The sequence below is a fragment of the Marmota marmota genome, unplaced genomic scaffold (assembly GCF_001458135.2).
Source record: "Marmota marmota marmota unplaced genomic scaffold, marMar, whole genome shotgun sequence".
Taxonomy (NCBI): Eukaryota; Metazoa; Chordata; class Mammalia; order Rodentia; family Sciuridae; genus Marmota; species Marmota marmota.
The window spans coordinates 3,375,102-3,397,978 of NW_026000138.1; the positions used below are offsets into that span (position 1 = coordinate 3,375,102).

At 37.0% G+C, this 22,877-nt stretch overlaps 1 protein-coding gene across 1 annotated transcript in view; it reads right to left on the bottom strand.

The window, feature by feature from the left end:
- The window catches only part of Pptc7 (protein phosphatase targeting COQ7), a 40,819-nt gene that overhangs the window by 12,581 nt on the left and 5,361 nt on the right, over positions 1-22,877 (bottom strand). The window contains 1 exon segment of the mRNA XM_015502504.2: positions 4,616-4,795. Coding sequence (XP_015357990.1) covers positions 4,616-4,795 — 180 coding nt within the window.

The window sequence follows — 22,877 nt, forward strand, 5'->3', positions numbered from 1 at the left end:
ATGGGGGGGGGGGGCGAGGCAGGCGGGGGACAACGATTAAGAAATAACTGGAAATAAACTAAATATCTAAAATTAAGAGACTGCTTAAGTTACAGTACACTCACATAATGCAAGGCTATATGCCATCATGTAATACTTAGAGGAACACAGATTCTAGATTTAGCCGGCCTGCATCTGAATCCTAGCTCTGCCACTTACTAGTTATGTGACCTGGAGCAAATTACTTAACCTTTCCATGCTTTAGTATCCTCATTTACAAAAATATGAATGACAGTAACTACCTTATAGAGTTGTCTCAAAGGATTAAAATTAGTTAAGTCATGTCAACACTTAAAACAGAAACCTATTTGATAACCATTAAAATTGTTAAAGAAATATACATGGAAAGGAGGGGCTGGGTTGTAGCTCAATGGTAGAGTGCTTGCCTAGCACGCATGAGACACTGGATTCAATCCTCAGCACCACATTAAAATAAATAAAATAAAGATATTGTGTCCATCTACAACTAAAAATATTTTTAAGGGACTGGGGATGTGGCTCAAGCGGTAGCGCGCTCGCTTGGCATGCGTGCGGCCCGGGTTCGATTCTTAGCACCACATACAAACAAAGATGTTGTGTCCACCAAAAACTAAAAAATAAATATTAAAATTCTCTCTTTAAAAAAAAAAAATTTTTTTAAATATACATGTGGAAAGGAAAGATTAGGTAAGTTAGGTAAAATAAGTAGATTATAAACTAGTATTAAAGTTTCCTTTAAAAAAAGGGAAATTTAAAGAACTCCATCAAAGAGTGAAACTTACTATAAGTAAATTAAAAAACAAAATGCAGCAGTAGGCAAAGTCTAAACTACTAAAATCACAGTTAAAGAGCAAAACAAAGCAAACAGGCTGTGGAACCAGCTGTGTGAAATCCCAGTGTGCCATCGTCTTCTAGCTGTGTGCCCATGGGCAAGCCACCTGTTCTCTGTAGGCTTGTTTCTTCCTAACCGAATGGGGAACAAAGTTCCTTTGTACCTACTTCATGGGGCTTTGTAAGCATAAAGTAAACTCAACTGCATTTACTATTATTCTTTGCATAAATGTGAAGAAAAAGATTTGAGCATAATCATTATAATCTTAAATTTTCTTAGTGGTATTATGGGTATCTAATTTTTGTTAATAATGTCTTAAATGAAAATATATAACAATGTAAACAACTTAAATATAAGCATGCTTCTCATCCTAATGTTCAGAAATTCTATTTCCTTGTTATTTATAGTACATGTGTTGGAACTAAACTGACATTACTGTTAGACCACAAGTCCCTATCCCTTAAATGTCAAAGAAAAAAAAAAGGGTGTTGTAACTAATTAAAAGTATTGTCAAAACCTACTCTGTAGCTTATAGTAGAGCAAGATCACCGATTTGTTTTCCTTCCTAAGGTTGATTAACAAAAACTATTTAACAGTAGTAGAATGCCACAAAAAAGATCTTCTGAAGGTTGATGGAATTAGATCCTAAGAATGAAAAATGACGGAAGAGTAGCATAGTCTTGGAAATTTTACTGCAGGAAGGACTGATGTTGACTCACTGACAAATACAGGCTTTTTGTACCCCCATGGCAGTAGTCCTAGAGGTTAAAATAAGTCCTCCTGAGCAATGGAGCTTTATAGTATTTGAAGCAACAGAAACAAACCCAAACTCAGTCTTGCAGGTTTGCAGTGTATACTTCTCCTTTGCCTCCTCAACAGCCTAATATTGGGAGAAGAGCTTATCTTCTTGTGTGTTTGGAGAGAAACAAGCAAGGGAAAAAAATGCAAAAAAAGAAGGAGCTGAGAATGAGTGCTGGATGTTCAGACAATTGACCCACAGACAGGCACTCAGGCAAATCCCTCAGGCTAAAATAGAAATATTTTTATCACTCAGCCCTTATTTTGTAATCTACTACTAAGCCTTGGTGCAGCAGAGAAAGGGATAACCTTATTAGGACTGACCCCTCAAATTCTTCAGATACATTGGCTTCTTGAGATCTCTGCATATGTACTTAAGTTTTCTGAGGAAGTACAACCAATAGCCTGTGATGCCAACCCAGCCCCAAAGCAGCTAGAAATTCAGATAAATAAGTGATTCAGTCACTGGCTTGCTCTTTATGTTGGGTTTATTTTGTAGGCTTTTAAGCAATTGCTGGATTTTTTTTAAAAAAATTACTTAATATTGTAATTGTCACTATTTACAAGTACATCTGAGTTTTAGCAAAGCTTAGCAGCTGGTCTTTGCCAAAATTTGCTTGAGTTTAGTTACAAATAGCCCAGAGATTGGGGGGGGGGAACGATGACAACGACGATGACAAAAATGACAACAAAGGGCTATTTCAATGCATCTTTTAGGAGAAAAAAATAATCACAATATTCAATGTAGGTAAACCACTTAAAAAATGTCCTCAAAATTTATTTGACTATTATCTCCATGTTATATGAAGGTAAACAGGAAGAGAAGCAGAGGTAGGAAAAAAGACCTGCAAAATCTCAAAGCTTTTTTTGGGGGGAGCGGGTGGGTATCAGGGATTGACCTCAGGGGCACTTGACCACTGAGCCACATCCCCAGCCCTTCTTTGTATTTTATTTAGAGACAGGGTCTCATTGAGTTGCTTAGTGCCTTGCTGTTGCTAAAGCTGGCTTTGAACTCGTGATTCTCCTACCTCAGCCTCTGGGATGACAGATGTACGCCACAGTGCCCCAAAGCTTCAAGCTTCTTCTTCTTCTTCTTTTTTTTTTTTAAAAAAAGAGCAGGTGCCCAGGGCTTCATGGTTTTTTTTTAGTTGTTGATGAACCTTTATTTTTATTTATTTATTTATTTACATGCGGTGCTGAGGCTTGAACCCAGTGCCTCACACATGCTAGGCAAGTGCTCTACCACTGAGCTACAACCCCAGACCTGAGCCACAACCCCAGTCCGCCCCAAAGCTTTTAAAGTACAAAAAAAAAAGAAAAAGAAGAAGAAGAAAAAGAAGAACAAGATAGGGGCTAGGGCAAACAAGATAGCTCAGTGGCAGAGCACTTGCCTAGCATGTGTGAGGCACTGGGTTTGATCCTTAGCACCAAATAAAAAGAAACAAAGGCATTCTGTCCATCTACAACTATATTAAAAAAATTTTTAACAAAAAAATAAAAAACAAAACAAGATAGCTGTTTTGTAATTGGCTGTCACAAATCAAAATGAAGGATGGGGGTGGGGGTGGGAAGGTGCCAGCAGAGGCACTCATAGGAACATAGGAGTCAGCAGCCCCCTGGAATTTCTGTCTGGGCGTTCTCTCTCTCTCTCCATTTAAACTTTGAAGGCAATGGGTCACAGTTAAATGCTTTGCCCAAAGTCATATAGCAAATTGACAAAGAAATACTGGAAATAAATCTACAATGTTTTGCTGTGCCAAGCATTTTCCAGATTGCATGTTCAAAACAAGAGATATTAAGAAAAGCAGTATATATTGAAATTGCAAGACATGATTTCTCTTCAGTTAGAAGGAAAACAAGCTATTTAAGCACAGCATGGAGAACACTGAAGATGGCAGAGTGATTAAAAGGAACCCTTCCTAAAAAGGATTTAAACTGAAGGCAAATTCTACAACAACATGGCAATCTTCAGAAACACTGAACAGAGCCTGATTTTAAGTGTGGATGGTGACTGGGTGGGAGGTCTTCTAATAACCACAAAGTGCTGGCAATTAACAGAAACTTAATAACACCCTTTCTGAGAACATGCTCCAAAGGCTAAGTTCCCAGGAAACCATTTAACAAACAAATGCAGAAAGCTGGCCAAAAGATACTACATTAGCATACTAGATAATCAAACGAGAGGTGTCTGTTTTTAAGTTTCCTAATATAAGGTTAACAGGGATCTAATTTGTGCCAAACTATTTCATGGACTAATCAAATGTTAGTAGCCTGGAGGTTCTACAACTTCCACTCCCCACAGGCAATCACCTGAACTCTGCAGGCCAGATCCTAGACCCTTTCTTCCTTCCTAGGACAGAATTATATTTTAAATTTTATAATCTCTTGCTTTTCTTTCTTCTTTTACCTTATTTTAGAATCCATGAACAATACAGTTCTAACTTTTTGTGTTTCTGTACATGAAATACATGGAATAGAACTAACTGTCAGGTGGTAATTTGCAAAGTCCTCTTTAACCTTCACAATGTGTTTCTGAGTACTGCAAGCAGCTTTAAGTTGTTCCTTTTCACAATGCATCTTTCTACTACTGATGCATTTTTAGGCTGTTTCCAATTTTCTGCTATTAACAACAATGCTACTAGAACATCCCTGTATCTAGCTCTTGGAATACAGTTGCACAGGAGTTTCTCACATCTATCATAAATACCTAAAAGAATTGCTGGGGCATACTGTACATTCATGATTAATTTTATTTGATAATACCAAATTGTTTTCCAATGTTGCTAAACCTTTTTACACTCCCTTCAAGCAGTATTCTGAATTTTGGTTAAACCAAAGATTCTTTATCAAACTCTGCCTAGTAGGAAGAGCCTTAGAACGAAGTTAGACTGGTAAATCACTCTCTTGATTTTACTTTTAACCATATAATGACTCTTTAAAGAGGTAACACAAAGGGTATCTACTTACCAAGCAAAGGTACTTTATTTTGCAGCAGCTCACAGTAGCTTGTGGTGAGAATTCCAATGGGATTACTTGGTACAAACCTTCCTTCTTTTACCAAACGTTCACACGTTCGCATTAAAGTCCCTGAGAACTGAGATGGGTCAACTCCATAGTCTCTCCATCCTCCGACACCATCTGCGACCCCTAAAATAAATTACATTTAAAGAATATCATCACCAATTTCTTAGGAACTATCACTCCATCTTCTCCTAACAATTAATTTTACTATGCACTAGTACATGCTTACTCCAAATTCAGAATAAAGTGCTCAAGTTTAACGTTTTTATATACTAATATTCCTAAATCACATTCTCTGTTTAAAATTTGGTCTTTCATATATTGATGAATAAACTTTTGAGTTACCACAGGGTGGCAATGCCTACCTGGCAGGAATTCAATTTCAGCAGGATTACCTTGAGTTGTAAGTACTGTTGATTTTATAAGAACAAAAACTGATATTTTAAAAGTGCTGACGCTAGTGATAATACAATTGAATCAGAGCTGGCAATCACTAAGAATACCAAAAGCAGGGCTTGGGTATAGCTTAGTGGTACAGCATTCAATTAATCTCTAGCACCAAAGACAAAAAACCACAAACAACAATTTAAAAAAACATACACACCCAAAAAGCAGTTATTGACAGTGGTCAATAACTGTGAAATTAAAAAAAAAGAAAAGAAAAAACAAAACCAAATTTTACACCCTTTCTTCCTTTTTCAGAGACACCACTAACGCCAGCTGGAAGGAAGGAAGGAAGGAAGGAAGGAAGGAAGGAAGGAAGGAAGGAAGGAAGGAAGGAAGGAAGGAAGGAAGGAAGGAAGGAAGGAAAACAGAATTCTACACCCTTTCTTCCTCCTATGCTGTCCCACACAACAGCCATTACCATTTCAAGTGCCTGTGGAACACTTGAAATGTATCTGGTCCACACTAAAATGTGCTTTTGAAAACTTAGGATGAAAAAATAAGAGTGAGGGGGAAGGGAAGGAAAAAAAAAAGAGAGATAAGTGTCACAGTAGAATGGGTAGAGAGAGGTGAGGGGGGGAAGAGGAGGGGAGGATAGGGAGGGCAGCAGAATACAACTGACACTAGGATTGCTGTATGTATACACATGGCTGTATAACCAATGTGAGGAAACTAGTGTTCAAGGACATCAATAAAACATCAAAGTTGGTATCATATAATCTCCTCTTCAACCCCTTGCAAAACACTAAGCTAGTTATTCTTCTCGACATTAAAATCAATTCTTGCCTACTAAATTCAAGGGAACTGAGAGAATACGTCAAACATACATATTATTAAGGCTTTAAGTGTTTTTTTTTTCTGGAAGGATCTGTAAGAAATATTAATAACAGTTGTTTTGGAAATAAGGAAGTGAACGCAATCAATGAACAAAAGGAAAATATCTGTCTTTATTTCATAGCATTTGGTATTGTTTGAATTTTATTTTTACCATGAGCACCTATGATTTTCTTTTTTAAAACTTAAAAAAGAATTAGAATTTTCTTGTGCTCTATTACTATGTTACACCCTCCACAGGAATTTATTTATTTATTATTTATTTAAAAAATTTTTTTTAGTTGTAGATGGACATAATACCTTTGTTTATTATTATTTTTTAATGTGATGCCAGGGTCGAATCCAGTGCCTCACACATGCTCAGCAAGCGCTCTATCACTGAGCCAAAACCCTGGCCCCTCTCCACAGGAATTTGAAACATTTTTAAGACTTCGTGAGCACAAAACTCCTTAACCATAAAAACATTTTTTGTACATACAACTTTCATATACGTCTTTTTTTTTTTTTTTTTTAATGGGAGTGGGAGTACTTGGGATTGAACTCAGGGGTACTTGACCATTGAGCTACATCCCCAGCCTTTTTGTATTTTATTTAGAGACAGGGTCTTACTGAGTTGCTTAGTGCCTCACTGTTGCTGAGGCTGGCTTTGAACTCAAGATTCTCCTGCCTCAGCCTCCCGAGACATTGGGATTACAGGAGTGCACCATGGTGCCTGGCTTCACATACATTTTTAAAGAGTGCATTTGGTACAAAAGTTGCTTAATATGAGGGCTGGGGATGTGGCTCAAGCGGTGGCGTGGGGTTCGATCCTCAGCACCACATAGAGATAAAAAGTGGAGATGTTGTGTCCACTGAAAACTGAAAAATAAATAAATTCTCTCTCTCTTTAAAAAAAAAAAAAAGTTGCTTAACATGAAACACAAAGCTAATTTTTCTGGTGATAGCAATTATCAAACAAAAAATGGAACACATCCTGAAAAAGAGGAACCAGAACTGGAAGATGAAAAATAGGGTGGCAAAGAACTTATTACCAACCTTCCCCACCTTATGTGGCCAACCAGTAGGCGAAATTTCACTTTGGGGCAATTACAAACTAGCTGATTAAATGACATGAAGCTAGGATTTGTTTCAAATAACTCCACAGGGCTGTGGGTGATGGAGGAGTAGATGAGACAAGCCTGGCCATGAATGGATCATTGTTGGAGCTGGATGAGAGATACACTCATCTCTCTACTTTGATATATATTTAAAACTTTCCACAATATGAAATTTAAATAATAACAATGATAATAAAGTTTAAAAAAGAAAAATCCTTCTGAGTGCTGTATGGAGTAAGAACAGAAGGAGGAGGGCCTTAAGAGGGACCGTAAGCAATCAGTTTCCACCTGACTCCTGGACAGAGAAAGGCTTGCAGACATTTGGGATCCAAGAAATGCACAGTGGACTAGGGACTAGAAGAAGTAAGGGAAAGAACAGCATCAGGGATGTCTAGAAATCTACATCACCAGGAAAATATATCATATTTTACTTTGTTTTTCAAGTACTTGTATGGAGATTTGGGCCAACTAGTAAAAGATCTTAAGGTAATATACTAGAAAGTTCTTTTGAGGAATTTTTGAGGAATTTTTGCTTTACTGGGGTTAAGATTTCACCACAATTTAAAATACAATAATTTATGTTAAAACAAGGAATTCAATTATAGTCCTTGTAACATCATCTGATGAATCATTCTTTTCTGACTACTGCCTGCTCAAGGGAATAATTTCTTCTTAAGCAGTCTCTAGTCCAACAGTCACAATTAACTTTAAATACAATTTGATTTCATCTACAAATGCCCTTCACAAGAAAACCATTAAAATCTGAGATAGCATTTAGAGTCAATCTTGGCACTCGCTAAATAATCTGTCAGCAGGTTGAATCTGACCTGACACAGCCCTAATCAGATTTCTCCCAGAATAGAGCACAACCTTTCAGGCACCTGTTTGCTTTTTACACAGGCAAAGGATCCCAGGCAAAAAGTCACTGGTTAAATCTCTTTAGGAGAACAGAAACTCAAAAGGTATATAAACTTTCCAAAAAAGATACAGGAGAGGGGCTGAGGATGTGGTTCAGTGGTAGAGCACTCGTCTAGCATGTGCAAAGCCCTGGGTTCAATCCTCAGCACCACATAAAAATGAATAAATAAAATAAAGGGATTGTGTCCAACTACAACTTAAAAAATTAAAAAAAAAAAAATATATATATATATGGGGAAAAAAGCCTTAGTATACATCTGCAATTTACGTACAAAAAACAAGTAATATAATAGAAAGAATCCTATTCAGGATCAGAATCTGGTGAAAGCCAGAATAACCTACAGCACACATACATTTGAAATCTAGTTTTATCCGTATTTGGCAGTTAGTTCTATCCAGAAATTAACATGTCCTCTGTTGCATAAGCAAAAGTTCTAGTCCACAAAGAGCAAGAACATTTTTTAAACAGTAGAAATGATCAGATGTAAAGGAAATTTCATTCACAATACACTTCAAAGGCAATATAAAATAACTGTTGATAGACTGCTTAAGATCCCAAAGATGTCAGCACAGCACCTGTCCAACAGCAAAAGAATATCACTAAGAGCAAACAGACCTAGCTTGCCTGAGCTGCTCCCCTCCTAGTGGGGTGCTTGACTACTTGCATAGGAACCAAACTAATGGCTCCCACAAATGCTGCCATGGAGTGTCAAGAATAAGTGGTGAAAACTGGGGGTATAACTCAGTTGGTAGACTGCCTGCCTTGTATGCACAAGGCCCTGGGTTCTAATCTCCAGCACACCACACACACACACACACACACACACACACACACACACACACAATGTGGTGAGGGCCATCAGGACACCATGAGAAGTGGCATTTAGCAGGCCCTGGAGGGTTGGTCAGATTTCCACAGGCAGGGAGGGTAATGAGAAGCAAAGAATGGCAGGCAACTAGGTGTGGCTGGGGTATGAGTAAGCCAGTAGGCACTGAAAAATGCAGGGCAGCGGCTGATGTTGGAGAGAGCCTAGAATGTCAGTCCAAAAACCTCAGAGTTTATGCTATAGACCTGTACTGTTGAACAGGGAGCTGCTAGCTATTTGAATGTGAAGCATGTCTGGTGTGGACTGAGATATGCTTGCTGTTAGGTATAAAATGCACTCTGGATTCCAAAAACTTAGTACCACCAACAAAAAATTGGACAATATCTTACTATGTTGAGTATAAAACAAATATAATAAAATTTACTGCATCAGTTTCATGTTACTTTTAAAATGTAACTTCTAGGAAACTTAAGATGACCTATGTAATTTATCGTACATTCCTATTGTGGACAATAGAAAGTCATCAAGGTTTCTGGGTAGAATGATATAAACCAATTGATATTTCAGAAGAATAATCCTGGTAGCAAGTGTAAAGGATGGGTTGGGAGAAGAGAGAGGTTCAAAAGTCAGGTATCAACTGTAAGATTTTTGGGGTTGAAGGTAATCAAAAAAGAAAAATAGAAAATGACTGGGCTGGGGTTGTGGCTTAGTGGCAGAGAGCTTGCCTTGCTCATGTGAGGCATTGAGTTCGAACCTCAGCACCACCATAAAAATAAACAAATAATGATATTTTTATAAAAGAATAAACAAATGACTAGAAATACAAAGAAAATAATAAATTTAAAAAGATATCTGTTCAATATGTCCTATACCAATAGGTTTCTGGATTTGGGGAAGCTGGATGAGTATTGGTTAGATTTGGAAACACCTTTAGAAGACTGAGTTGCAGGTGCCAGCAGGATATTTTTCTGGAAGTGTTCTTTATAAAGTCAGAAACTTCGGAGTCTGCAGCTGGCAAAGCAAGTCAGGGCCAAACATCTCTGGATCTGAGAAATGATACCATACTGGTGGATGAAATGCTCAGGGAGGATATAGAGAGTAATTAAGGTTGGGTGCCCAAGTATGCTTGCACTGACTTTATCTTAGAAATGAGAATTCCTGGCCAAATAACTCATTTGTGAATTTTATCTTGCTCTAGACATCAAATTATAACTGTAGATATGATAAACTGATCAATTTTAAGGAATAGCCAAGTATCCAGTTTGTCAGAATGTCATAATCTCTACAGAGGTAGAGAAGCTGAAAAAGCAGGCTGAATTAATAACTAAAAAGGCCTTGAATGCCAAGATAAAGAGTTTGCAATGAATGCAGAAATTACTTCCTTTGGGCTGGGGTTGTGGCTCAGTGGTAAAGTGCTCGCCTAGATGCATGGGTTCCATCCTCAGCACCACATAAATGTAAAATAAAGATATTGTGACCACCTAAAACTTAAGAATAAATATTAAAAAAAAACTACTTCCTTTAATTCACTGTAATCATCTTATGTCTCCATTAATAACATTCTGTGAGCACACATCTAGCTTAAGTGTTTCCTTTGACCCAAAATCCAATTACAACTATTATTAGATTAAGATCATGGTTACATATCCAAAATAGCTGAGTGAAAGGCTAAGAAGAGACTTAAGGCACAGAAAATTTCTTTAGTTCTATCATTTAAGTGGAAATGTAGTTTTTTTGAAGTAGGAAATGATCAAATAGCAAATACTTACGATATTTACGAGTTTTTTAGAGAGAATGTGATTAAGTTTGTCATAGACTGCTTTCTAAAAGTGAAGAGTTAAGAGAGAGAAAAGACTAATGCTGGTATGTTTCCTATCATTTAAATGTTATCTTTTTGAGAAGAAAATTCTAAGTAACAACAAATTGTTATTTTTCTAATTATCAATGTTCTTGTTTTGCCATAGATATAAGCATCTGAAAATAAAGTTTTAGGGGTGGGGTGTAGATCAGTGATAGAGAGTGCAAGCCTAGCATGCATCGCCACTGGATTTGCTCCCTAGTACTTCAAACTAACAACCAATCAATCAATCAATCAATCAAAGTTTTGCTGTACTTTAAAAATCCTTAGCTTTTTATTAGTTTCATAATTTTACTTAATAGCTTTGTTCTAGGAAAATTGGTTGAAGAAAAAAAGGTTTGGTAAGCAAACTCAAATCACAGAATTTTTAAAATCCCATCTTCCCAGTTACACGTGGCCACTGACCTGTGTAGCTGCAAAAGGCTCACCTTGAGAAAGACTTCTAAACTAAGCACTGTCCTCCATTAACAGCTGTCAGTATGATGTTGCCGTCCTTCTTGAGCCCTGTCTACTACACTCATCTCCAGACGGACATACAATAACTTACAAAACATTTTTTAAAAGAAAGTGGTGCTCAGAGAATACTAAAATTCAATTTTAATATAAATATCAATGAAGAAAACTTAGTTTTCTGTTTTTTGTTTTTTTGTGTGTGTGGTGCTAGGGATTGAACCCAGGGCCATGTGCATGCGAGACAAGCACTCTACCTCTATGTCTGCAGCCCAGTAGCAATTTTATTATATAAAAACATTTTTAGCACATAGCATCTGAGGTAGTACCTCTCTATTCCTTACATCTTGAAGTGTTTTACATGGAGCCTCACACTCCAAAGAAACAAGCTGGTTCTACAGGGATTGTTTTTCCGTCAGTAAAACACATCTTATCTGCTAGGATGAATACTTGATAATGAACTCAAACTCCAAAGGAGAAACTGACTGAGGATCTGGCTAGATCACGAGAGTTTAGAAATAGCAGGAGTCACTCTGCAGCAAGGTTCTAATGAGAAACTAGTTACATTCTAAGACTCTTCTTCAAATACTACCATCTAGCATTCTCAGACTGAGCCTTAATTGTCTAAAGGGATCACAACATGAAGCATTAAAAACTGGAGAAAAATGACACCTGAGGATAAATTCAATTTGCTACCAAATGGAATAGATCACCTTTATATTAATATTTTTTAAGCCTCAACTATTGGGATACTTAAGAACGCTCCTCTGTGATTCAGGACTGTGAAATGTATCTGCAAATGATTATCCCAGGGAACAAAAAGCAGGATATTGGGGGCTGGGGATGTGGCTCAAGCGGTAGCACGCTTGCCTGGCATGCGTGCGGCCCGGATTCGATCCTCAGTACCACATACAAAGATGTTGTGTCCACTGAATACTAAAAAATAAATATTAAAATTCTCTCTCTCTTTAAAAAAAAAAAAGCAGGATATTAAAAAATGTATATTCAACAGTCAAGTTATTTAGAAGTACAATGTGCTTTGACTAACAGTGATTTCAGTTTTGTGGAGATGAAATTATAGATTATTCTGTTCTGCCTGCTTTAGTAAGCAAGACGTATTTACCCCAACGCAAGCGTACTGCGATGAAACCTGCATCTTTTGATTCACCAGAGACTGAGCCTATGTCAAGACCTTTAAATCTCTAAGCAGAACAATTAACTCAAATGAATCTAAAAGGATGGAAAGGAAGAAAGGCTCAATCATATAATAAAATGTGTTAAAATGAAACCTAAGAAATGGAACTCCCCAGGACAATTGATGAAAAAATAACATTAGAGTGGAAACAAATGGTCAATTTTATGTTTTAGAATCCTAAACAAAATAGCTGACTATTTACTAGTTAGTAAATGTGAAATTACTTAACAATTAATCAAATTAAAGTGTACACACACACACTCTGACACACCCCTATTATCCAGAACACTCATTAATTTGAGAAAATAATTTCTGGACTGTCTGAGCAGTTTCTTTGCCTTAAACAGCAGTGAAAAAAGGCTTAGAAAACAGGGGCAAAGAAACTTAAAATCGATTTTAAAAAGTTCTTCCTCTAACTTTACCTCTTCTCTTTAAATACCACAGCCTTAATGTGAAATTATCTACTGTGGCTTGGGGAACTTGTAATTTATAGACTTGGCACATTATCACTGGCCTTCTCTCCATAAACTGCAGAGTTGAAGGTTAAGTCACTGAAAAGGTCACTTCATTCCTATCTGACCTGCAACAGTATCTTCTTCACATGATAAATGCTGTTAGCAATGCTGTCTGGATAGGAATAAGCAACAAACCATTTAGGAAGGGGGCAGGGTGTCATGTTGCATTTTAAGTTATAAAGTTATTATAATAAATGACAATACACGAGTTACCAAATTAAGGGCCTCCATTAAAGCTGTGTGGCTTCTGTTAGTTTTTAGGCATTAGGGAATGTTATACAAAACCAAATAATTTAACATTTAAGGAAGTAAAAAGCAATGAATTGCAAGACCCACACTGGCTCTTTAAGCTGAGAGAAAAGTTCTCTCTTTATAATTAGATCTTTCTAGATCTAATCTTTCTGGTCCTTAAGATTAACCTAATATTAGTAACAATTAAGCTGTATCACCTTTTTCTTTTTAAACACAAGGTTCTGCTGTCACCCAAACCCCCTAGGCTCAAGCTACCCTCTTGTCTCAGCCTCTGGAGTAACTGGGACTGTAGGTGTGCAGAACCACATCCAACCTCTAAATTGTACATCCCGACCTAACATCGAAGAGGCTACTATTTACCCTGTTTTTCTTCACCCCTGTATAAAAATAAGGGCCTTGAATGAAATACCACACTCTGAGAGTCACATGTAGCCCTGGCACATGTTCTCTGCCCACCCCAAAAGAACATAATTTCTTTGGATAAATCTGCCAAGTGGGGGACTATCTCTTAATTTGTGAACACTAATCCTATTTTTACTCTACATTTTCAATTAACAATCATTGAGTGGTAGGACAAAGAGTAATTTTTTTCTTTTTATGTCTCATACTTTCCAATTTTTCACAATAAGTATATGTTACTTTTATGGGAAAGATAACAAGAACTAATTAAATCTACATTCTATCTTTACATTCAATATTAAAGTTATCCAACCATGTTGAGAGACACTGTAGTGAAAGACATAAAGGGATTTACATGTGCTAAGAGTTCTGTTCATGGGAACATAAAATCAAGGGATTATGATTGTGGTAGTGGGGGTTTAGAGAAATTTAGGATCCATGACTATAATAAAACAAAATAAATATGAACCAATAAAAACAAAAGCAAGGAGAATCAGATCATATCTAGCTGAAGGAATTAGAAAAGGATTCATGAAGAAGCAAAGGGTCTGAAATGAGCCTTGAAGGATGAAAATGAGTCTGGAAGATGTTGAAGAGGAGGCATTTTGAGTATTTCCCTATGATTTAAACTAAGGATAAAGCACAAGTCAAAAAGGTTAGGTAAGAGCTCTGCTCTAAGCAGAGAAACCTGGCCTCCAGGTAAATGCCTATTAAATCCATGCCAGAAACCTCTCACCATTAATCAGCTGAACAATTCACAGCATGAGTTAGGGCATTTGGGAGGTCCCTTGGAAGGAAAGGCAGGCCTGAGGCCACAAAAGTCAACAACACTTCTATTTGTCTTAATTAAGGGTCTCTGCTCCACTATTAGCTTAGGTATAGCTCATAACTAAATAGTATTCAGACTCAGCAAAAAAACACCTTTATAAAAGAAAGTCTGAAGATCGCTTCTGACTTGAAAGGCAGTGTGTACACAGGTCAAGGGCATAGGCTCTGGAGACAGATCTGAGCTCCAGCTCCAGCTCCAGCTCCAGCTCCAGCTCCAGGATGAGGTGCACACTAGGGCGTCCTTGGACAGCTCTCTGAGCTTCAGTATCTTCGCTTGCAAATGAGAATCTTATCCTTCACAGGGCCGGTGTGAGGAACAGCATAATGTGTTCCAAGTGTCTGCCACAATGCTCAGCTCAGCAGACATTCTGTAAATGAGAGTTATGCCTATCAGTGAGGAAGTCCAACTAGCAGCACACAGATTAGGCTAGCCTGTAGCAATCAGAAAAAAGGAGTCTTTGACCCATATCTGTATGCCGCCAGCTCTACAAACACTGGTCTGTGGTCACAACCAAAAGACAATGACCACTCACAGAAATGTATAAAAGATGAGTGGTACATTCAGCTTTTCCAGTTACACATATACCACTATGCAATATTCCATTAACATTTAAAAGTAACATTTTCAAGTTCTAAACAATAAACATGTATCTCCAAAAAAAAAATGCAAGGAAAAAAGATTCATCTATACTTTGCACAGATGAATTTTTCCTCCTAGAAGTGACTCTGAAGTAATCTCAATTACCAAACATCTTTTCAGTGCATGCCACCTACTATGTGTCAGAATTCAAACTTAGAAAGTCCTCATTTAAAATGGAAATCTTAGGGGGCTGAGGAGATAGTTTAGTGGTAAAACACATGCCTAGCATGCATAAGGCCCTGGGTTCAATCCCCAACACCACATAAAAAATAAAGAACAGGGCTAGGGGATGTGGCTCAAGTGGTAGTGTGCTCGCCTGGCATGCGTGGTGGCCCGAGTTCGATCCTCAGCACCACATACCAACAAAGATGTTGTGTCCACCGAAAACTAAAAAATAAATATTAAAAAATTCAAAAAAATAAAAATAAAAAAAAAAATAAAGAACAGAGGCAGGGATTATAGCTCAGTGGTGGAGCACTTGCCTAACACATGGGAGGCACTGGGTTCCATCCTCAGCGCCAAATAAAAATAAATAAAATAAAGGTATAAAAAAAGCCAACAAGAAAATTTAATTTAAAAAAAGAGAAATAAATAAATCTGAATAGGGCACAATGGTGCACACCTGTAATCCCAGCAGTTCAGGAGGATGAGGCAGAAGGATTGAGAGTTCAAAGCCAGCCTCAGCAACTCAGCAAGGCTCTAAGCAAAACCCTGTCAGTAAATAAAATATAAAAAGGTCTGGGGATGTGGCTCAGTCTTAAGCACCCCTGGGCTTAATCCTTGGTACCACAAAAAAAAAAGAAAGAAAATCTAGTTAAACATAAAGTGGACTATTTTCTTTTATCACTACAATAATCCAAGTGCCTCAAATGATTGTTTCATCCCCAGCAGTTCTCAATCCTTGCCACACCTAGAGATGATGTGTGGAGGCCCAGGCTTAGCCTTATAGGGTAAGCCCAGTGTGGGCTAGGTGTTTGGGAACAGGTGACTCTAACAAGCCTCACTGCCCCAGCACTTAGAACTCAATCCAGGTTAGCTGTATTCAAGCACCCCACAAGCCTGATGATTCTGCCTCTAAAATGCCTTTTGCACCAAACCTGTCTTCTATTTTCAAACTTGAACCTTTTCTTGCATTTCCTGGATTGCAACCACCCATATTTCCAGGACAGAAGCATTAAAGAATCTGCCAGGTGCAAACCAACTTCAACCTCCCTTTCATCCTTTATGTCCTATTACCACTAAGTCCTATTGATTGTCTGCAATATGTTTGGAGCCCAATGACTTTCCACTGGCCAACTAAAACCCTTTCTAGCTCAGATTATTTCAGTAGCTCCCTAATTGGTCTTTCCTTCTGTTCTCCCATTACACCTTTTTAAAATATATATATATATTTATTTTTTAGTTTTAGGTGGACACAGTATCATTATTTTACATTTATGTGGTGCTGAGGATCGAACCCAGTGCCTCATGCACGCTAAGCGAGCTCTCTACCACTGAGCCACAACCCCGGCCCCTCCCATTACACCTTTTATATCAACTTATCTTTTCGCAACATGGCTATGTCCATGTTACTCCTCTAAACACCTGGCATGTACATGCTATCCTTATTTGCTTGTATGTGTTTAAAACATTCTCTCAACAGAAACATAAGAAACTAGTAATATTAGTTACCTCCTAGATGAGGGACTTTGTAGCTAGCAGACAAGAGTGAGGAGGAGACTTCACTTTGTACCATTTTGATAACCATGCTGAATCATTTGAATGTGCTGCTTCTTCAAAAATAACCAAACCACGGCTGGGGCTGGGGCTCAGCGGCAGAGAGCTCGCCTAGCATGCATGAGGCACTGGGTTTGATCCTCTGCACCACATAAAAATAAACAAAACAAAGGCATTCTGCCCATCTACAACTACAAAAATAAATAAATAAACAAATAAATAAATAACCCAACTCAACAAAAGCAAAAATATCTTTTATAGCTTCCTACCAAAAAAAAAAAAAACAATATTCCTTAACATAGCAATTGTGGCCTTCAACAATTTGGTCTCAGTCTATTTTTTTTTTGAGAGAGAGAGAGAGAGAGAGAGAGAGAATTTTTTAATATTTATTTTTTAGTTTTCGGTGGACACAACATTTTTGTATGTGGTGCTGAGGATCGAACCCAGGCCGCACGCATGCCAGGCGAGCGCGCTACCGCTTGAGCCACATCCCCAGCCCAAGTCTCAGTCTATTTTCTAACAGCAATTGTCAATAGCCTTCCTTATCCCAGCTTCAGCATTTAAGACAGCTGTAGTTTGGAGCTCAGCACTCAGTCTCAATCTGAGACAATCTGGAGAGTCTCACCATTCTTCTCATTTACCTCAACTTACAAAAAAGCCCATCTCTCTAGAACTGACTCTGTGCTTCACACATCTAATGTATGTTCTTTTATACTGTCCTGTCCATCTATTTGCCTTCCCCTATGGACTTTGAAACTTGAGGGTTGAAATCTTTTTCTTTTTCCATCTTAGTCTTTTCACAGCACCTGTTCAAGGTCTAACAGGAAGAAACCAATAAACCATGAATTCAGTTGATTGCAAAGAAAAGTTATAATACCTACACTTTGTGAGCTGGGGTTGTGGCTCAGCGGTAGAGCACTCGCCTAGCACGTGCGAGACCTCGGGTTCAATTTTCAGCACCACGTAAAAATAAATAACCTAAATAAAGGTATTGTATCCAACTACAACTAAAAAGTAAATATTAAAAAAAAAAAAAGAATACCTACACTTTGTTATGTGAATACCTATGCACTGGTATACAAACTGTCACCTAAAAACTCCAAAGAAAAGGAACCCAGCCTCAAATTCTGGTATTACACAAGGTATTTTGTCCTGGGTGGAGTTCAGTGCGAGATCCTTCACACATGAACTGAGAAAAGAGAAAGCTGTCAAACAGAATGCTGAAGAGAGGTTTGGAGATAACCCCACTCTCTACATTCTTTGCTACCGAATGAACCCAGGGCATTAGCCAAATTCTCTAAGCTTTAGTTTCCTCCTCTGTGAAATGAGGGACAAGAGAACAAATTCTCTCTTGAATTTCTTTGTCTAGGTCTAGATTCTGGGACTCCAAATCACACTGAGAGAAAAAGGAGCCTGTTTTAGAAACTCCTGATAAAATAAAGGTTAACAAATACAACTATATATTTCATACAAAATTATATTTATTGAGCTGGGATTGTGGCTCAGCAGTAGAGCGCTCACCTTGCACAAGCCAGACCCTGGGTTCGATCCTCAGCATCACGTAAAAATAAATAAGTGAAATAAAGGTATTGAGTCCAAGTACAACTAAAAAATAAATATTAAAAAAAAATTATATTTATTGCATGAGCTAGTTTGAAGCAAAGGCTTCATTTCAGACTTTCCAATTTATCCTTTGCCCTTATTACACTGCAACATGTACATATTTTCAGAGAAACTTTGATAATGACTCATAAAGCAGAAACACTGTTTCTTATTCTTTTACTTCAGTTACAAAACCTGACTAAAGTGTTGAAAAAGTTTATCTCCCTTAAGCCACTAAGAGTCAAGTCAACTATTTTTCAATTTAAAATCCTGATAAAAGAATAAGATGGTTACAGATAAGTATTAATTGACTTCACTGAATTCAAAAGATCTGTAAATAAATTAATATATATGTATAGAATGTATTTACAACACACCCTATCATTCAAAGACCTTTGATTGTCCAGTGAATTCAGTATACATTAACGAGAAAAACAATGATCAGATCAAAGTGGCAGCTCAAGAACCAAGAGAAATGGTTTTAAAAACAATGCATGAAGGCTGGGGTTGTGGCTCAGTGGTAGAGCACTTGCCTAGCATGTGTGAGGCACTGGTTCAATCCTCAGCAACACATTAAAAAGAAAATAGACAAATAAATAAAATAAAGTTATTTTTTAAAAAGTGGAAACTTGGGCTAGGATTGTGGCTCAGCAGTAGAGCGCTCGCCTAGCACAGGCTCGACCTGGGTTCGATTCTCAGCACCACATAAAAATAAAGGCATTGTGTTGTGTCCATCTACAATAAAACAAAAAAAAGATTCTCCCTCTCTCTCTCACAAAAAGAAAAAAAAAGCACTTTATTACCAACTAGTGGTCAATCTAAAGGTCATGAACAGTCTTCCAGCTGTTATGCAAATAGCTCAAACCTGTTTTCCTATCCAACACTGCTATTCAAACAATGAAGTTAAAACAAGCATTTTTGTTTACTTCATTCAGTGCAGCCTTTTGCATCAACCTCAAATGACAGCACAAGTCAAAAAACTACCAATTCAAAAACTTGCTAGACGACGGTATTCTTTAAAGATCAAAATGTACAGTCACAGCAGTTCATAAGGAGATAAATTCTCTTTCTTTTCAGTCTGTTAATGAGTAAAAGAAAAATCAGTGCAAAAATGTGGAGGAATTGGCCTGAGTAAAAACAGTACTGGGTCCTTCAACAGAAAGCACTCTTTGTAGGAAGTCACTTTTGTAGTCCCTGGCAAAGTTTTTGCAGTCATTTAGTAGTCCTTGGGATTCATACCAACAATTCAGTCAATTCTAGAACTGTTTAACAAAAATAAACTATTCACACCTCAAAATAACTGTTTAAGAACCTGGAAATTTTGTAAAAGTTAAATGTGACAAACTCAAGATGTACAATAGGCTTACTAATGAAAGAAAGCAACTGAATATCTAATAAATAGCACAAAATAGTCTAAGCTGGAGGGGAATATTTACATCAAAGGCTTCACAAATGCTCATTGCCTTTGACCCAGAACTCCTCTTCAAGGAATGTACTCTAAGGAAATATTCAGATTTAAAGAGATATTCACCTGGTGTTATTTATAAGAGAAAATTGGAAACAATCTAAACTAAAAATAAAAATAGAGGATTGATTTAATAAATTATAGACTATACATGCAGGAAAAAATGACCCAGATATGTTTATCAGCACAGAAATACTGCCAACTTATATTTCAAAAAGCACGACAGGGCAGAATACATGTTAACCCAATCTTGTTTAATAGTGTACAGACGTACAATTACACACACAAAAGCTGGAAGGAATCACACTGATTATAGCTGAGTTATGAGTTATAGGTATTTTATATGGTACTTTTCTGAACAGGTGTTACTTTTATAAGCACAAAAAAGAACCGTTCATTTGAAAGCACTAGACATGCAAGAGGATCAACTAGGATCAAGTCCAAACTATGGACATGTACCAATCTTACTGCCAGTTAACTTTATAGATGCAGAAACATTCAGATTAAAGATAAGAGCAGCTACTTCAAAGAGTTATAAAGACTTAAGAGCTGGGGTCGTGGCTCAGTGGTTGAGTGCTTACCTCACATGTGTGAGGCACTGGGTTCAATTCTCAGCACCATATATAAATAAATAAAATAAAGGTCCATCAAACAACTAAAAACAAAATTTTAAAAAAAGATTTAAAAATGTACAACATAAAATATAAAGCACTACATAATGTAGTGGTTGACATGTGTTTTGAGAAATTTAATAGCTGGCTTAGAAGAAACAGCATGAAATACTTTTCACTCTTTTAAAGTACCTATCCCCTCTCCTCAATCCTGTTTGAGATCTTATTCAAAAGTACTTAGCATTTTTTTACCTTTTTGAAATTTTTAAACTGAATTTAAAAAGCTGTTCCAAATGCCAACTCAAGTTTAAATGTTCATTATCAGTCTAATACCCTCTGCAGGAGGTTGGGCTTTTGCAAAAAGTCTGAATTTATGTTGTGACTTTGTGAAACATCTAATAGGAAACAAATAATTTTAGATTTCAGGGAAAGAGAAAACAACACTCAAATAAAAGACAGATCCATAAATTTTACTACTAATAAAAAAAATTAGGATCTTTTTTCTTCATAAAAAAAGACCAAAAGGTATCAGCTAATTTTGAAAGGCAAACTCACAAGTCACACTATTTTCAACTGACTAAAGTTAAATTTCATTAGAAATAAAATACTGATAACTTATTTTTCCAAAGCAGTTTCCTGAAAATTCTGAATGTCAAGCCCTAGGTAAGGTCTCTCTAAAAGGCATGGAGATCTATATAAAATGAATTTGACATTTAGCTTGAACTTGACATAAGTTTTTGATCTACTCAAAGGACATGGTTGTAGGTCATATGCTGACCTGGTGTAGTGTTTCTGGAGTACAAACTCCACTTGGACACTGTTAAAACCATTCAGGCTATGGACTGCCTGGTTTCATAAAGCCATGCTAAAGTTCAGGGAACTGCCTCCTACCACCCAACACTCCTCCCCCGCAAATCCTCCACAACCAGCTTCTATATGTATTCTACCTTCTCCAGCAATTTAAAATCTCTTTACAAAAGCGTATCATCTAAAAATTATAAACAGTTATGCTTTTAAAATCCAATTACTTGCTTTACAAAAAGATTAATCCAGTTGGATGCATGAGATGCACACTTGTAATCCCAGCAGGGGAGGCTGAGGCAAGAGGATCAAAAGTGCAAAGTTAGGGCTGGAGTTATGACTCAGTGGTAGAGTGCTCAGCTAGCACGTGTGAGGCCCTGGGTTCCATCCTCAGCATCACATAAAAATAAGTAAATAAAATAAAGGTATGTGTCTATCTACAACTAAAAAAAAAAAATTAAAAAGAAAGTGCTAAGCTAGCCTCAGTAACTTGGTGAGGTCCTGAGCAGCTTAGCGAGACCCTCTCAAAATAAAAAAATAAAGTTAGGGATGTGACTTAGTAGTTAAGCGTCCCCTGGTTCAATCCCTGGTATCCCCAACCCTAAAATGAAGATTCATCCAGAATCCTCTAGAGGATTCAGATTAAACAAAGATAAGAGAGAAGCAGTAAAAATTAAGAAAATTTTAACTAAAGCAAACAATCTCTAGATTGCACATTTGTGAAGTAGCTCTAAACAAATAAGAAATAACAAATAAGAAAGTTTAAAAATAAAGGTGCCTTATAAGTATTTTATTTAAAAAAAAATACAATATACCCATGTAGCAAAATTGAGACAAATATCAAGGAGCAGGAGTTTATTTATTTTGGTACTGAGAATTGAACCCAGGGCCTCATGCATGTTAGGCAAGCACTCTACCACTGAGCTATATCCCTTGCCCAAGAAGCAGGAGTTTGAAAAGCAAACAGCAAACTTCCCTATCCATCAATCCTATAATCTTATTACAGAATAAAAGAACATTCAGAAGTCAGAAAACAACTAGTCAGTAGCTTCCTAGACCCTGTTCTTCTTTTAGTACTACATGGTTCTTTTATTAAACCCAGAATTCTTATACTTCTTAACATTCCACAATTTTCTCTTGAAAACACATAGATTCTTATAAAATCAGGAATATTAAAAGCACCAACTTATCTCAGAACTTAAATATTTGATGACTGCAATTTTAAAAAAATTTCCCTTATATAAAAAAATATTATACATTAAAACAATATGCTTTGCAAAGTTAAACAGAGTTACCATATGACCCAACAATTTCACTCCTAGGTATATACTTGAGAAAGTTAAAAACTTTTCCACACAAAAGCTTATACATGTGTGTAGAGCACTATATACAACAACCAAAATATGAAAACCACCCAGGGGCTATCAATGAATGAATGGATCAACAAACTGTAGTATATTCACTTAATGCAATGTTATTCAGTCATTTGGGGGGAAACAAAAAGTTTTGACACATGCTCCAATATGAACCTTGAAAACATCATGCTAAGTGAAAGAAAACAGTCACAAAGTGTAACATATTGTGTGATTCCATTTATATGAAATGTCCAGCATAGGCAAATCCAGAGACAGAATCTACTTTGTGTTACCAAGGATTGGGAGACAGAGGACTGGGGAATGACTACTAATGGGTAGTGGATCTCTTCTGGGGATATGACAAAGTTCTGGAATAGTGATAGTGGCTGTACACTGTAGTG